General features: G+C 37.4%; 2 protein-coding genes across 2 annotated transcripts in view; one reads left to right on the forward strand and one right to left on the reverse strand.

Annotated features, from left to right (window-relative positions):
• Positions 1–10,238, reverse strand: part of LOC117206554 (dual specificity tyrosine-phosphorylation-regulated kinase 2-like) — a 46,156-nt gene extending 35,918 nt beyond the window's left edge. The window contains exon 1 of the mRNA XM_033446015.1: positions 5,997–10,238. Within this exon, the coding sequence (XP_033301906.1) occupies positions 5,997–7,193 (1,197 nt within the window). The 5' untranslated portion in view covers positions 7,194–10,238. The remainder of the gene's footprint in view (positions 1–5,996) is intronic.
• A 598-nt stretch (positions 10,239–10,836) lies between these two features.
• On the forward strand, positions 10,837–12,662 carry LOC117206823 (microtubule-associated proteins 1A/1B light chain 3A-like). Its single transcript, XM_033446503.1, has 4 exons — positions 10,837–11,027; positions 11,355–11,517; positions 11,602–11,786; positions 11,856–12,662. Exons 1-3 carry the CDS (start codon positions 10,931–10,933, stop codon positions 11,762–11,764), a joined length of 423 nt encoding a protein of 140 aa, XP_033302394.1. The 5' UTR covers positions 10,837–10,930; the 3' UTR covers positions 11,765–11,786; positions 11,856–12,662.
• Positions 12,663–16,661: the final 3,999 nt, after the last annotated feature.

Here is a 16,661-nt window from a genome sequence, read left to right on the forward strand (position 1 = left end):
TATACGTATATAGGAGAGTGCGATTCTTCCTACGCTTTTATCGAATAGAAACGAATCGCGCGGAAAACTCCGGCCCGATCTTGTTACCGTCACGGGTTATGCGATCTGGAAAGTGAGATCATTCGTATTTCTCGCGCGAGGCGAATAACAGAGAGTCTCTCCTACACGCCGCGACAAGATATTCTCGTCTGAATGAGCGTAACGCGTAGAAAACCGTCTCTCGTTGCTGTTCGATCCACTGATTCGCGTTCAGCTGCAACAATGTTAAAAGAGGCGTTGTAAATCGTAACGTTGCAAGGTTTATGATACCACTGACATCGATGATCCGCACGAGCTACCGGAAGCCAGAGGACAGGCACGTGGCTAATGGAGCATATCGAATAAACAAGATATTTTACGTCAAATCGAATCGATAGAAATTTTCTCCGTTTCTGTTCTGTTCTTTTGTCTTCCTAAGACTACAGGGGAAGAAAGAATCAAATTTTCTAGCTTTTACGAGCGAGCAAGTATAATAGAATTCCATACGTCGTCGGTGAATCAGAAACCTGTCTTTTTATATGATTTTCGAGCCGAATATCTATCTATCTTGTTGGTAATTTAAAAAATATTATCTACCTGTCGTAGTATTAAAATATCGAACAGTAGCTTTTGGTTTTTACGAAACCTCGTCGACTTATGGGCGAGCTAGTTTTAAGAGGCTTATATCTTTGAACCTAACGGTCGAATCTAATCCAAAACAAATTATTTCCTTTCCAACTACCTTAGCCACTAACTGATATTAAAATCAAGAAATCAACGAATGAGCTATGAAATAAGCTTATTAACTTAACTTACCGGTTCTCCTTCGTTTATTTCAATTTCTGTTTCATCGATATTTTCGTTCGTTCATATTCGTAGAATTATATGGCAAAAACCTATACAGTTTACTTTTCGCTGTTTACGATTCACTTACGTTTATATGTCACGATTAAATTTTATAGTTTACTATAACAAGTTTAGAGGAACAAAGTACCTACTTATTTTTGAATCACGATCGCTGAGTGAATGAGAAATAAAGAATTTAGTAGTTAGCGAGGATTTCGAAGCTTCGATGTCAAGCGTGTAATTATTTAATATTAAGATCGATATACCATCGAACGAAATAAAACGATTCACCTGATCGGAATAATTATGACGTGATGTATAATATAACAAGATGGTCGTAGTAAACCTGATTCGTAGTACCCACATCATCGTCGTACGAATACGCGACAAATTGCTTAGGATACTAGTTCTTAAATCGTGACCCTTTCCAGTAAATTGCTATAAACTTCAGCTTCCTGTTAACCACGAAGTATGTACATAAATCGTGTCGTCAGGTTTTCTTCTTTGGTTATAGATAGACTACGGATGTTTATGGAAATTCAGATGTTTCTAAAAACAACCGAAGGAACTGACGCTCGATCAAAATTCGTCTCATCCTCTGAATATTACAACGAGTATTTTACTTTGAATATTTTATACATTGGTGCAGATTATACGAAGAAGAAGATGACCAGCACGAGTCGTTTTTATGACTAAAAAGAAATATAGTATCTCAAAACGAACAATAAAAAACAACTCGTTACGTTCGGAGAGATAGAAAAAACTGTTAAAAGTGGCTCGACAATTATCAAAAAATTATCGTAAAAACCGAAAGTATCATCATTGGGACGAGAAACAGTTTAACGTTTTTCGATATTTTAATATCGCGACGATATTTTTAAAATGACGAAGAGAATCGAACGATACGTATCGCTCTCCGGTAGAAAATAAAAAATGAAAAAGACATTCGTCGTGTCGTTCTCCTGCAGCCTTCGTACGAACCCTATATATTTTTGTAGATTCTAATTTCTCATAAATTCGAAAACATCCGCAGTCTAGTTATGGCTTCCTTTGCCAAACATCGTGCGCCGTCTAATTTACGAGTTCGTCGCGACGCGTCCCACCGATTGCTCCCCCGTGTAACTTTATGAAAAGGGGAATAAATTCCTTTCAATCTGGCTCGCGTCTGCGGGGCAAGGCTGTAAAGAAAAAAGGAACGAGATAACGAACCATCGTATATACGGTGAAGAACAATGGAACATGGAAGAAGAAGGAATATAATTAAGCAAAATGTGATATTGTACGTGTCCACGAGGAATTTTTCTCTTTGTGCTAGCTGAAATATCGATGAATATTCAAGCGCGATGAAACGATACTCGGAAACTCGACGCGTTAAATATTAGGACTTAAATATTAGAAAAGTCAAATTGAGAAAACAGAATTATCATCGAATAATACGTTATAAATTATTCATGGTTGTAATAACGTAGACTTGGCACGATGTTTGATAATGGTACAACTCTAAATTTAGTTTCAAAAGAATTCATCGTATACGAGAAAGAAACGAATTTATGAAAGAGAATTAATTTTAACCCTCTACGATCGGAATTCTGTTTCTCAGAAAAAATTACAATCGAGCTTTAGAAAAACTCAACCTCGAATGTTAAGGTTCGAAACTTCCAACGCTCGTATATCGTTTATTATTCGAGAATCGATAATATTTCTCAACTTGATACTATTGAATCTTAATATCGAATCACCGTGTGATATTCCTGTGAAATTTAAAAAAGAAAAACCTTGCTACTCGTTTTCGCTGTTATACCTAAGAAGAAGAAAGAAGGAGCGCGATGCGAAGGATTCTCTCCCCTGTAAGATAAATTCTTTTCTCTTATTTTTCTTTACTATCGAAAGCAGCGGAGAAACGAAGGACAGCAACAAGTTCAGCGCGAATATTCTATCTGCTAGAAATTTGACTTATTTTCTCCTATTCAGATACGATTCACACTCGGTTGATCGCGCCTGATACATCGCCACGCGCCCCATTCTTCCAAACCTTATTCAAAATATCCGATAGTGCATCGAGATTTGTAATCCGCGCGCTCGAGTAACTATACATCGCTCAACGACCGACGAATATCATTACCGGCAGGTAATGAAACTTAATCGCGATTTCGCGCCGATTCGACGCGCAACCACTTTCCCCAGTTCATTAGACCGATTTAAGGCCGATAATGACACGCATCAAGGAGAATGGAAAATCAAATTTTCAATTTACCAACGACGCGATGTTAAAGACGTTACGGTCGACAGATTCCAAAGTTTAAGTAAAGTTTATAGTTTATCGAAGGAAACCGAGCTTGGCTAATTATATTCGTAGCAACGGTTCTTTTCCAACTCCTCGAACAAATTATTCGAACGCTGCGAGCCATTCTTTCCGGGCACGCTACTTCTGTTTCTCGGTAACTAAGATGCTAGGCTCGTTCCTTATAGAACAGCCTATACCCGGAAGCTTCGGCGTATACAGCATTATCGTGCAAAAGCCTCAGAGATCATCTGTTAGAGGATCTTGTAGTTGCAAGTAAACGCATATTGGCTATAGTGTTAGAATGGCTACTAAACGTACGTACTTTTAAGGCACGTTTCCACATACTGTTACGTGCAAACGAATTTGAAACTAATTCTTTAAAATAGTTCTCTGGAAGCAGCTTTTTATGGTAATTCTCGTTTATTGTTTCGATCGACTTACAAAATGGCAATACGAAACGGATACAAGGACATGAATTTCGATAAACGATACGATCGTATACGTACGTACGCATAGATAAAATATCGATTTAATTCTTCGACTTAATTCTCTCTGTACGATGCAATGACACGATTAAAGCATTGGCAAATGTCTTTTTATTCGTCGGTGAAAACGAAACATTTCTGCCTGGTAACTAAGCTAAGATCTTTGCACCGTATAACAGCTTTCGTGAATCTTTCGAACATTCTAAATCGACCTGTGAAAAGTACGTCTTCTGTTGCGAGTCATACGAGATACAGCACGAGAATCGATCTTCCGTTCGTTTCGCTGGCAAAAGAATCCTCGACGCGATTTTTATATCTGTCTATCGCTACCTATCGCTCGTTCTCACAGCAGGGTCATCGCGTAGTTAATAATTCGAGAAAACTGCAGCAAAGTTCGTGGAGGAAAACGTCGATGCGAAAGCGAAGCGTGTACGCTTTTAACGTGCTCGGCCTAGCAAGGTCGGCGAAGAAAGCGACCAAGCAGTCGGAAAGTTCACGATATTGCGTGCGAATTCTATAGACCGTCACAGCGAGATAATAGCGACGCTACCTGGACGTGTACACGTTTCTCAGAGCTTATTACAGGGGACAAGGACACCTCGTCTGTCGTCCCTCTATACGTGGTATGTCTCTGCATACGCGTGCGTGATTGCATTTGTCAATACGATAATCTTTGCGTATTGTTGTGTAATCCCGTAGTTTAGCATCTGTGTGCACGCTGACACACGAAATGCATATGTTTTCGCGTGGTATATAGCAATGTACTCTGTCCGTAGAAGAGATACCGCATGTGGTAAAGCAGGATAAGCTAAGTAGTAGGTACTAATTGAAAATTAATTTCGTGCGATCGATTAGTAAGAATTATATTATGCGCAAGTAAAGGTAGCCTGGGAAAAGTGCTGTACGGGAGATACCGCGAAGAAACAGTAAATAGAAAAGAAAAAGGAAGACGAACAAGATGATGATAAAGCAGAAATAGAGTAGAATAATCCATATTTCCAGATATGGTCGAAATTAGAAAAACGATAACAATAATAATATTATGTGCAACTTTACCGTGCAAATTTATTAGAATTTACAAGTGGTTGAACGCTACAAATTTGAGAAAATGGTTTGAGATTAGGTGCTGAAAGAAGGATGCATGGCCACCCGATGGTTCTAGGCGAACGTGATTGACGATGAACGAAGAAGATTAAAATCATAAAATAAAGAAACGGAGAATTTTTAATCTTAATCTTTGCGTTTCTCTTTTAAAGCTATCCGTGATACATCTAATTGTAATCTTATTTGGAGTTTGCTGCTTTACAGGCTATTTTTCACTCCTCCGAAAATAACAACGTGAATGTTCGCAAAAATTAAATTAACTATAGCATTTTATTATACGGTATATTATATAGTTAAATATAAGATCGCCGATCAATTTAGAAATCAAACTAAAATAGAAGCATCTTGAACGTCAAGTTGCAATCGTCATTTATAAATGAACATTTAAAACTCTCGTTTACGATCTTTCGTTACAATCGTACGATAGTAAACTCTTTGTTACCTTCCTATTCCTGTAATGATCATTATATACGAAGAACCGTTTTAGTGCTAAATTGATTTATGCTTCTAACGCTATTCCAGCACTATTTTCCCTCGGAGCTTTTCGAATTTCAGTTTCGTTCAGGAAACACGTGTACCTTCGAGTCTGACTAATTTTACGATCACGCTGTATCTCTTCCAACAACAGTACGTACTTGCGTACCTACGTATAGTGTACGGTATGTATAAAGCATATCTGAGCACGCGAGCCAGCTTGTCGCGCTTATTCCGCTTGTGCCTGCCGGTATTCACGCTAACGACGAGCTTGTGTTCCCTGTCCGTTGAGAGGAGACGCGCCGTTTAATCTCGGCGAACGAAGAGCGTAAAAATCCAACACGAAACGAACAACGTATTAGATACCGACACGAGAGGCGACTGTTTGTCCTGCCCGAATCGAAGCGTTTGGGCAAAAAATTGGAAAAGAACCAGGGTGAAGATCAGATTTCTCACGAATACGAATTCTATGAATTACAAATATCAAGAACTTTCACGAGGTTTTGCCAATCTTGATTAATATACGCGTTCCTCGTTCGTTGAAAAGTCGAAGTGGATTTACTGCGATCGAAGATCGTATCGTATAATACTACTAGAGATTATGTACAAGATAATGTGATTAAAAACGATGATAATTTAGAAACTTCTCTTCTATCTACCAAGCATAAAAAAAACGATTTTGGACTGTGCTATTTCCTGCGTATTTTTAGTACGTTAGCCGAAATCTATATGAAAGTTTAAACGAATGCATGGGGAGAAAAAAAAAAAGAGCAGCATGCACTTACCTTGATACCACTGCGTCCCTGCTGTTTCAAAAGAACATTCTCCGGCTTCATGTCGCAATGAATGATCCTGTTCTTGTAAAGAGCGTCGAGGCACTGTAGCAGCGAGTGCGCAAACTTCTTCACGAGCTGCATACTGAAGCCCAGGAACTTGTTCTTCTTGATCAGCTCGTACAGGTTAATACTGAGCAATTCGAAGGTGATGCACATGTGGTTACGGAACGTAAACGAATCGAACATGTGAATGATATTCATCGTGTCGTCCTTATCTTGTTCGCGTAGCTTCCTCAATATCTTCACTTCTTCCTGTGCCTGACGATGGAACCTTTTCTCGTTCCTCACCATCTTCAGGGCAACGTGCTCCTGTTTCTTGTGATCGTACGCTTTCACAACCTGACCGAACGACCCTTTACCGATCACCTTCAGCACCTCGTACCTGTAGGCCACGTGATCGTGAGTCACGTGGATATAGGAACCATGTTCGTTGTCGTAGCCGTTGTTGTGAGGCCGACCGATTATCCCCGGCCTCTTCTTCGCGTTCGCCCCGATAAAGTATATATGCCGATAATTAAAGATCTCGTGGTGCTCGTAAGGCGTCAGCTTATCCACGTAAATCTTCAGCACGACATCGGGCGTGGCGGTAATCGTCTTCGGCTTACGTATACCACTGCCGCAGGAACTTCCGTTCGAACATCCATTCTTCACCACCAACGCGGTGCTCGATTGACTGTTTGACTGCGTATGCTGAGACTCGTGAGCTGTGGTGGTGGTGGTGGTGGTGGTATGACTGAAATTATGACTGGAATTATGAGTGAAGTTATGACTGGAATTATTGTGACTCGAATTATGACTCGAATTGTGACTCGAATTGTGGCTCGAGTTGTGGCTTGTGTGCGAGCTCAGGCTCAAGTTTAAACTTTCCGAGTTCCCGGTCAGGCTGAGCAGGCTGTTGTTAGCGCTGGAACTTAAGCTCGGCAGATGAGTACCAGCCATGTGACTGGTGCGGGTCAAGTAACTAGGCGACGATTCACTGGCAGACTGCTTCAAAGCTAACGTGTTACTCTTCAGGGGTGGTAGATGATTGCTTTCGCTGGTCGGAGCGGTGAAAGTCTGCGTTGAGATCGCGTTCGCGGGTACGAACAGTTTTGGTCTAGACCGGGGCATCTCGAACGTGCTCGAAGATAACGTTAAGCTAGTCATTTGTGTCCATTTGACGATGATGTTCGAGCGTGTGTTTCGTCCCGGGCAGACCAACGGGTCGTTTATCGAAGGAAATGAAACAAGCAATCATTGGATGATTACTCGTACCCCGATACGGATCGATAAGGTGTCTTCTTTCTCTAAGGTCTTCTTTCTCTCGTGATTTCGGCTATTATTATTTCTTCCGACGTGTCACCATGTATTGTCGTTTGGATAAAAAACATATTGGTTCGTTGAGATTAATACGCTAGTTAAACGCGATTGTTATTGCTCACCTTACTTCGATCTTCCTTCCCGTTTTCCAGAGTTCGCAGATCTACGTCGGTTTATTTTATATTTCTATACAATATATATGTATAATATAGGAGTAAATCTAGTCAATCTGCCGATCTCGTTAACTAGCTTTTCGCCTAAGTTAGTTCGCCTCGAATAAATTAATCGACTTAAAAGGATTTAATGCGCTTTGAATCTCAGTCTCGTTCTCGGTGTCTGCTGAAATGAAACGTGCGAAATGCTACTCCTTTTCTTTCTATACTTTGTCTCCTCGACGACTATTTAGTGAACCTTGAAATTATTAATTAACTCTCCTAAGACTTTACCAAGCATATTACGAACAACAAACTGCGTTGCGTGCTCGATAAATGCGCATTAATTCTTTAGAAGAGCGTGTCGAATAAGATTCGATGCCTGATGCCGATGAAGCGGTCGCACGTGCGGCTTCAAATACAATCGATCGTCTAAAAATATTTCGTCGAGAAAGGAAAGAAGAAAAAAAAAGACTTCTCGATGTAAATGCAGCGGACTAGAAATTGTGATGATTCTTCTTGTTGCAGCGAGCGCGAGCGACGATCGTCGATCGTTAAAAAAGCTCGACGTGGTCGTCGACGGGTATATTCTTTCTTTCTTTCTTTCTTTCTTTCTTTATTTCGCGTGTTCGCCGCTTTCGTTGTCACCCCTTCGTGCACGGCCTCTGTACGCGGCTTCGAACGATGAAAATAAGAGGAACTATGAACCCAACACGACTGACGTCACTTCTGACTACCATGCACAGCTGTCTACCCCCCTCAGAATTATTCATCCGACTTGTATTAATTCCCTTCGTCGCTTGACCCTTCGCTCGTTATCACCAGCCAGTGTCTCCACCTTCTTTACCGCATTGGAACGACGCGATGCTCCTTTTACCTTCGTACGAAGTTTCGAACGTCTAATTTTATAATCTATCAAGCACGAGGGCAAACGCATCGTGCGAAAACTGTCTACCACCTCTCTGACTGGAGGTTATTGGCACCAGGCCGGCCAACACGAACGACTTCGTTCCATTGAATATTTTCTTTTTTCCTTTTCCTCTTTCTCCTTTTTTTTTTTCCCCCAGTTTCTTCAACCGACAAACTTTCGAATAGAATGTACGTCAAGCTCTGTCAAAGTAACGACATCGTCGTTTTTCGTACAATGGATGTTGTTCACTCTCGACGAGATTCACCTTTCTTGAAGCGTAATAACCGTTAATCAGAACAGCCATATACGATTCGATTCGAACGATTTGTCGCCAAGAGGATTCTAAAAGTAAATCGTCCTCGTCGAATGATCGTTGATAATCGATGGAAAGTCATTCGATGGTCATGAACGTCGTACACGATGAATATCTTTTCTAGCAGCAGAATTTTATTGACGGATTTTTATTAGAAAAGTACAGCTTCTCGAGTCTTCGAGAGTCGGGCAGTTAATTATTCGTATAATCACGGACGAACGTGTTCTATTTACATGCGTCGACATTCCCCGTGGTTCGTAGCTAAATCGTTCACATTATATCAATTCGAACGAAGATTGCTCGCGATAGCAACCCGGCGAACGTTCGTCGTCGTCAAATCGTGCCGAATTTTTTCGATTGCAACATATCATATTATCACACCTACGACGACACTGCAAAATCGAAATCGAGCCGCACCGCGTTGCCAGACAATATGCTGAATTTCTCACACGCTCGGTCGTGGACCCCGTGCACGCATGAAAATCGAAGCAAACACCGCGAATACGATGAACGTGGCCGCACCTTGATAACTGTTTACAAGCGAAACGTCCTCTCTCAGCGTTAATCGTGAGAAACTTGTTACTTTCGTCTCTTTGTTCTCGTTCGTTAAGACGATAATAAATGAATAAATGCAAAAGTTGGGTGGATGTTCAGGAACGACAGATTATTTTTCATCGAAACAAAGGCAAGCACGAAACGAAGTTCGTCGCTTCTGGCACACTGACTGGCTGGCTGGCTAGCTAGCTGGCTGACTTCTCTTTCTTTCTCTCTCTCTCTCCCACCCTTCCTCTTTCTCCGTCCTTCTCCTTTCTCGCGATTCTCCTTATCTATCTCTCTCACGCCGCCACCATGTTTATTCTTTTTATACCCCCGTTAAACGTTGTGTCAGGACGGTTCAGAAGGGGTAGACGACCAGGCAGAAGGATGAACGGCCAGACTAACTGGCTGATGCACGATCTCTCGCGTATTTAGCTGTCGGTTTTGAAAGAAGAATAAAAGCGATACCTCGCGGGAGAGATTTTTGCGAATCTTCGGCGGTTAGACGACGTAGCATGACGCTTCCGGTGGTAAAGATCCCTCTATCGTGATTTCTACGATTATCGAGATGCGATTGTCTATCATTTCTATGGTGGATTCTGTGTACCTTCTCTATCTATATACTTCGAATACAGATGTTTTTGTTATCCCTTTCCCTTGTACTGAACGTTTGACGTGTACCAAGCAAGTTGCACAGTCAATTCCGAAGAACGATAGGTACGCTGCTGAGGCTGCATTTAATAGCACTAAATTCTTTTACTTAATTCCGGCACAACTTTTCACTGAAAAATCCACACTCGCTGATTCGCGAACCACTCAAGGCGGGAGCACCATTACTCTATTCATAAAGAAACGCCTGCTGCGACACCCACGCATGCACTCTCACGTATACAGACAGTTGGTGCTTGCCGCACGCACAGGTGTCCACAGTCCATACGTATTCCTATATCAAAGACAGAGGGAGGACATAGACTAGACTGTTACTTTAGATGATTCGGTATCTCTTCCACGTTTTAGTTCCCAGTTTCTCCGTGAAGTGCCTCGCGATATTATTTCACTTAAATTCGTCCAATGAGTCGAGTTAGAGGAAGTAAATAAAACCACGTATTCAAAATATAGGGGAAACAAAATCATAATCGTGAAATATTAAAATGAAAAGTTTCTAGCTATTGATCATATCGTTTCACCACGTGTGTCAAGTTCAGCAGCTCAATTTAAACATTTTCTACAATGATACAAAAGTATCCCTAAAGATTATAATTTCAGAGTAACTACTAGCCAATAGCTGGAGCGCCACCTGCGTTATATACGCGGAATTATTAATCTTTTCTGACTCAATCTGTTCAACAAATCAATTCCATTATTTGATTTTCTATTCGAATAAAGAGTCTTTTTAGCATAGAAAGTTTTATATAATATAATTCCGTTATACATATTACGCTATTAAATTTCACTCGATGTACATCTTTGTATTGTGCAATTCATGACGGAAATTCGTTTCCAAAGGATAGAAAGAGAGAGAAGAAGTGGTCGAGTACAAAAACCACTGACGAGTATCAAGAGGGCAGCATGTACCAATGTGAACGTATATTAGCATTGTCTTCTTCAACCTAGCTTAAACTGAAAACAGTCAGATATTGGCATCATTTTGGGCCGTTAAGAATACCTTTTTATGCTTACAACTCATATCATTTTAAACGTCGTAATAACACATAGTGAATTCAAGATGAATTTAAATCATAAATCATTTAAAGAAAAACGTTCGTTCGGTAAGCATACGTTTTCTTATATTAATTATAATATCTTTATAATTAAAATTATCAGACAAATCTAAACAAACGGCACAGCATATCTGCGATGTTTTGCTTACTTTATAGCTCGATATACTTTTATTTTATTGATAATATTGAGTCATATACCCTTCGTAACAAATGAATAATATCTTGTACAAGAGTAACATTCGTTTAAAGCTGCGTGTAAATATATCTTTAAATTAATTTTAACAAATTAAATAATATTAAAAATTACATCCAGAAATATTATATTATCTTTTGTGAAAGATTAATAATCTTTAAAAATTCGTTCATAAAATTTAGCACAAAGGTCTGCCGATGTGGAATTAATTAGACGACAACATCCAAATAAGATACCCATTGTTGTCGAAAGATACTGTGGAGAGAAACAGTTACCTATACTGGACAGATCCAAATTTTTAGTACCCGACTTTTTGACAGTGGCAGAGTTCGTTAAAATTATTAGGTATATTTTTTAATATTTTCTAAATTATTTACAGAACTAATATATAACTTATAGGTAATAATATTTATCGATAATAACTAATAGACGCAGACTGCAGCTACATCCGACACAAGCATTTTTCCTATTAGTAAACCAAAGAAGTATGGCAAGCGGTAGTATGACTATGGCACAACTGTATCAGAGAGAACAAGATGCAGATGGCTTCCTTTATGTAGTATTCGCTAGCCAAGACGTATTTGGGCATTAAATTCCATCATTTTAGTTTACAAGTAAGTTTAAATTATTTGATGTCAAAAATATTTAAGATTACTTTAATAGCTTATCATTTTTAATTATAGGTAAAAATAATGTTTTTGTGGGATACGCCGCGTTCTAAATACTTTTAAGAACTCTTAGGAAAAATTTTAGATCTATCCTGACCTATGTCTGCCGTCAACTGGATATGCAGAATATTTGTGATCAACTTGCAGTACCTGCTGAAATAATTAACGAAACAATCAACATTGACATTTTTGTGTAAAACTATCATGGTGCTTTGGTCTTTCAACATATATATCAGTTATGTTTCACATAAGTTACAGTATAAGATTAAGTTTATTGCTAATAACAGGACACACTTTTAAAATTCTTTAATAGTTACAGACAACAACTATAACAACCATTAGTCTTAATAGGTAAGAAGGTTACCTATATAATATTTTTATCTAGTATCATTAATCTCAATTTGTTTACTTGTGTATTTGTCTTATGTATCTAATAGATTATAATGTATAAGGAGGGAGTAGTACTACGTAAACAATATAGTAACAAGTAGTGACCAGTTTATATATAACAAATTGTAAAGTATATTTACAAACAAAACTGGAATCAAATTATTCTATATATGTTTGACTTTTGCTACTGTGCAAATTATGTAATAGCTATTATTTATATTCATCATATGCCTGTTTATAGTTTATGTACGCATCAGACAAATTGTTAATAGGTATATGGAATCTTTGAGAGTATGTGAAAAAAATTACTTAAATCACTTAAGGTATCTATAAATGAAAATATCTTCTCCAGTTAATGTATTCTGTTCACAAAATACTGAAACAGTAAAGAAAGTGTTCATATAATTACACAATATACCATGCGTATTGATATGTGATAATGTTATTACACTCGTATCAGTTTTACTAAATGTATTTGCATTATGAAATTCAATTGGATTATATTGGATTCTATATATATATATATATAAAATTATGCACTTAATAATACGATTATTATCTTCTACTGTTTGATACTTGTAACTTATGACAATTGTCTTGAATTATGTCTTAAGTTTGAAAAGTTATAAGCGCACTTATCTTTGATCTTCAGAGAAGTAAATTAAATAAGAAACAAAAGTACCTGGTATCGTAACTAAGAGTGAAAATAACAATCATTGTATCAATGAGGCAATTCTATAAGACTTAACAATTCAATACCATTTTCAGTTTTACTATTGTTATCACTATCAACATTTTACTACGAATCTTATTTACCACTACGAATAATTAATAAGAGCTGATATCACGAATTGTAAGAAAAGAACCTGCTAACAATATGTAATCATATAATATTATTTTTAGGCAATAAGTCGTGATTAATATTAATTTGATACGAATTGAGTTAAAATTTACTTTGTTTACATTATATTTTTCATGTGTGATTAATAAAAAAGCGTGGCTTTCTACAAACATTTTTAAGTATCTATAAAAAATATAATAATGGTAAAAACAATAAAAGTGAGCCCTTAATTCACAGATAGATGGATATTTCAATAAAGATGAAATTTTAGTAGTATATTAGTGATGTTATCATAAATATTGGTAATATTAATGATACGCTTTATTAATACTTATATATATGTATATATATATATATATATATAAGTGTTAATACTTATACATAATGAATTTATGTATAACATCTATTACATGGAAAATTGTTTGCAATAAATAACGTTTTGCAATATATCGAATGCTTTCGTACCAAATTTGTATTAGATATTTTCAATTTTTTAACGCTAAAGATTACGTTAGGAGCTCATACATGTATCCTGAAATTTAATCCTTTTATACGAGATAGGATAATAAAGAAATTTAAATATAAATTATGGTTATATGGCAACTTCCTTTACCATCATGGCGATACTTCCTGAAAACAGTTCTTAAACTTACCGAGGATATGGCGCAACGTACAAATTCTTCAACAAAGATTCGAAATCGTGAATCTGTATACAACCGTGTATCGATGGCAGCAGATGTATTGTCGAGTGGCTATAAAGGTGTGCGGTGGGGTTAGGCACGGGGGGGAAGGAGGCAAAGGAAAGGTAAAGGTTAGAAGAGGTTATGAACTCTAACCCACGGATGGTTGACGAAGTCTAGTTGTTGCTATGAACTGTCCAAATGACACATAGTCAAATCTATCGTCGTTATTAATAACAAAGGTAAGTCCGTACAAAAATTACGTACTTTTTAGTATTTAGCTTTGTGTTATCCTTTCGTCGATAACGATGCATGAAATCCGAAACGTTGACTCGCCCACATCGAATCAATCTGTGCACGTTCCTTCATAAAATTAAATACTGTAAAATGCATATTTGCAGGTTTCTCCGCAATTCGATTGTTAGTAAATAAAATACTATTTTTCCTTAAGTATAAAATAATAATTGTATATTTTGACAATGTCATTATGAAATCTTGTAACTCTGTTGATAATAACATTACTTTTTCCGTTATTCTTTTTTACATTCAAAAATTTTCAATTTAATATTTTATATTTATTGTACAACTAATTCAAACGTTGCAATGTAAAATATTTTTTTGTAAGCGAAATAACTTTTAAATTCTTTTCTCATATCCTCATATATTGCGAAACTGAAAAATAATGAATATACCTAAAAATTATAAGAAAATAATAAGTTTGTCTATCTTTTAGAAGTTAAGAATTTACGTCATTATAAATTCGCAGATAACAATAAAAAAATTGATTATGATAAACAAAAGGGGAAAGAATAATGCGTGATTAGTAGTGCAATTTTAACGCAGCAAGTGGGATTACAAGATAAATCTGTGTCGATACGGTGATCAAGTAGGTAGGAGGTAACCTTCGGACCCACAAGCGACCTTTACCTGTGAAGTCCGGTCGTATAGATAGAAATAATTACTCTCCAATGACTATTCTTCTTCGCTGATGCTCTTCCAAGAAATCTTTAGCTAACTTGAAATGACCAATCGAAAGGTTATAAGTCAACATAATATATTTAAAAGATGCTAATTTAACCGACAAAAGTAGAATCCATATTTTTAATAAATTAATATATCGATTAAAATTATATAAGATTATTGCTATAATTATTTACAGTTCATCCAAAATTTGAGTCTATTTTTATTTTGAAATATAAGGTGCATACGTTTGAAATAAAAATACATTCAAGATAATTCGTTCAGGTAAAGTCGTAACTTTTTTCCTACGTTCCAGTTTCAAAATTTTCACATATTTAGAACGAAAAGATTTTTAAATATCGAAAATTTTATTTCAATATCTGTCTTCTAGTCTCCAATTTATTTATAATGTACACAATATGTTTCTCTAAGAAGTTTCACACCGTTAATAGATATCAGATTGTAGTTTCGTTAGTTAAAAGAACATTATGTTGTACGTGCACGTTAACGTAAATGATTCCCCTAATATTCATATCTGAAAGTAATGGTGCATAGGAATATTTGCTGGGTCATGATATGCATTTTTAATATAAATTTTTGCCACTAACTGTTCGTGTTTGACCTATTCTCGTTCGACGTTGCGACCTCGAGCCTCAACCGATAAGTCATCACGGGCGTGTATTACGTGACATAACCTGTAACGCTCGTCGAGAAGCCACTATGCGGTCCTTTACAGCGAATGCTCTCGCTCAGGTAGAAAAGCAGGCAAGCGGGGCGAGAATGCACCTGGCCGGTGTGTCTTGGCGGTATACAAGAGAGTGACCTGCCAACCTGCCAGTACAGCGAACGGCCTGGCTGCGTTCACCTGTGCAAGGTTGCCTTTAAACTTCAGACGTGGTGTTTTTGTGCGCGAGAGCGCTCATACCGAGTAAAAAGATTTCGCATATATACTGCAAATGTGTCAGTTTATCGTGTTCCCTCGTCGTTTGATTTATTAAAAAGTTGTTTTTTTGAATATATATCCGAATAACGAATATATATATATACATATATTCCGCGCGTATTACCGCGTGGCTAGCTACGTTATATTTTCAGAACTGTGCGTGACCTGTGAGAGCGCCACCGCCGACACACGCAAATGCGGTGATACAGGTCGACCCAACAGGTAGTGTATTGTGCGTACCGTCCTCGAACTTTAATGTAAGACACGTCGCGTGTTTTCTAAGGTCGGTCAGGAAAATGCAATTCGTTTCATAAAATGTTTTAAAACGATATATTCATGACTATATAAGATAAATAAAATTATAAGGAATTAATTTATTTTAAAAAATTATAGTTCTGGATTCTGGCTATACTTCTTGTACTTTCAATTAAGATTCACCTTTTATCCATTAATAACATATTTCCAATTGTTGTTTGGCGGACTGTTCATCATGGTGCATGAAATACTATCGAAAACAGGATCGTCGAAATGTAAACGATGAAGGCGGCCGCGATAAAATTTGTTAATAGTTTATAATGACACGTGTCTAAACGGGTCAATGGCTCAAGTTTGAAAAAAAGAAAAGACCGACAGGTGTCATATTACTATCGTGAAATTCTTGATCGCAAAATGGAATGACGTTGAATCTCATGCATGACACTTCCGTGAAATCAGATACGTGTGTTATTATTGATCATAAAGATAAAGTAAGTATTGTGTGTATACAAGTTGATGGTTTGTATGAAAGAAATTTGATTCTAAATGTAAAAAAATTTCTAAAAAGCACAAACGTATTTTCGTACGTTCGAAAGTAGCTGTGGTTATTCGGTTGAAAGCTTTATCGTGATTAGAAAGGTTGTGAGAGTACGCTTACAGAGAGAGTACGATGCATAACGAAACGTAAGGTCCAAGAATGTTAAGTATTTTGGAGCAACGGTACAGGCATCGTTTTCTCATGTTACTGCACT

Source organism: Bombus bifarius, unplaced genomic scaffold (assembly GCF_011952205.1).
Source record: "Bombus bifarius isolate JDL3187 unplaced genomic scaffold, Bbif_JDL3187 scf7180000008008, whole genome shotgun sequence".
Lineage (NCBI taxonomy): Eukaryota > Metazoa > Arthropoda > Insecta > Hymenoptera > Apidae > Bombus > Bombus bifarius.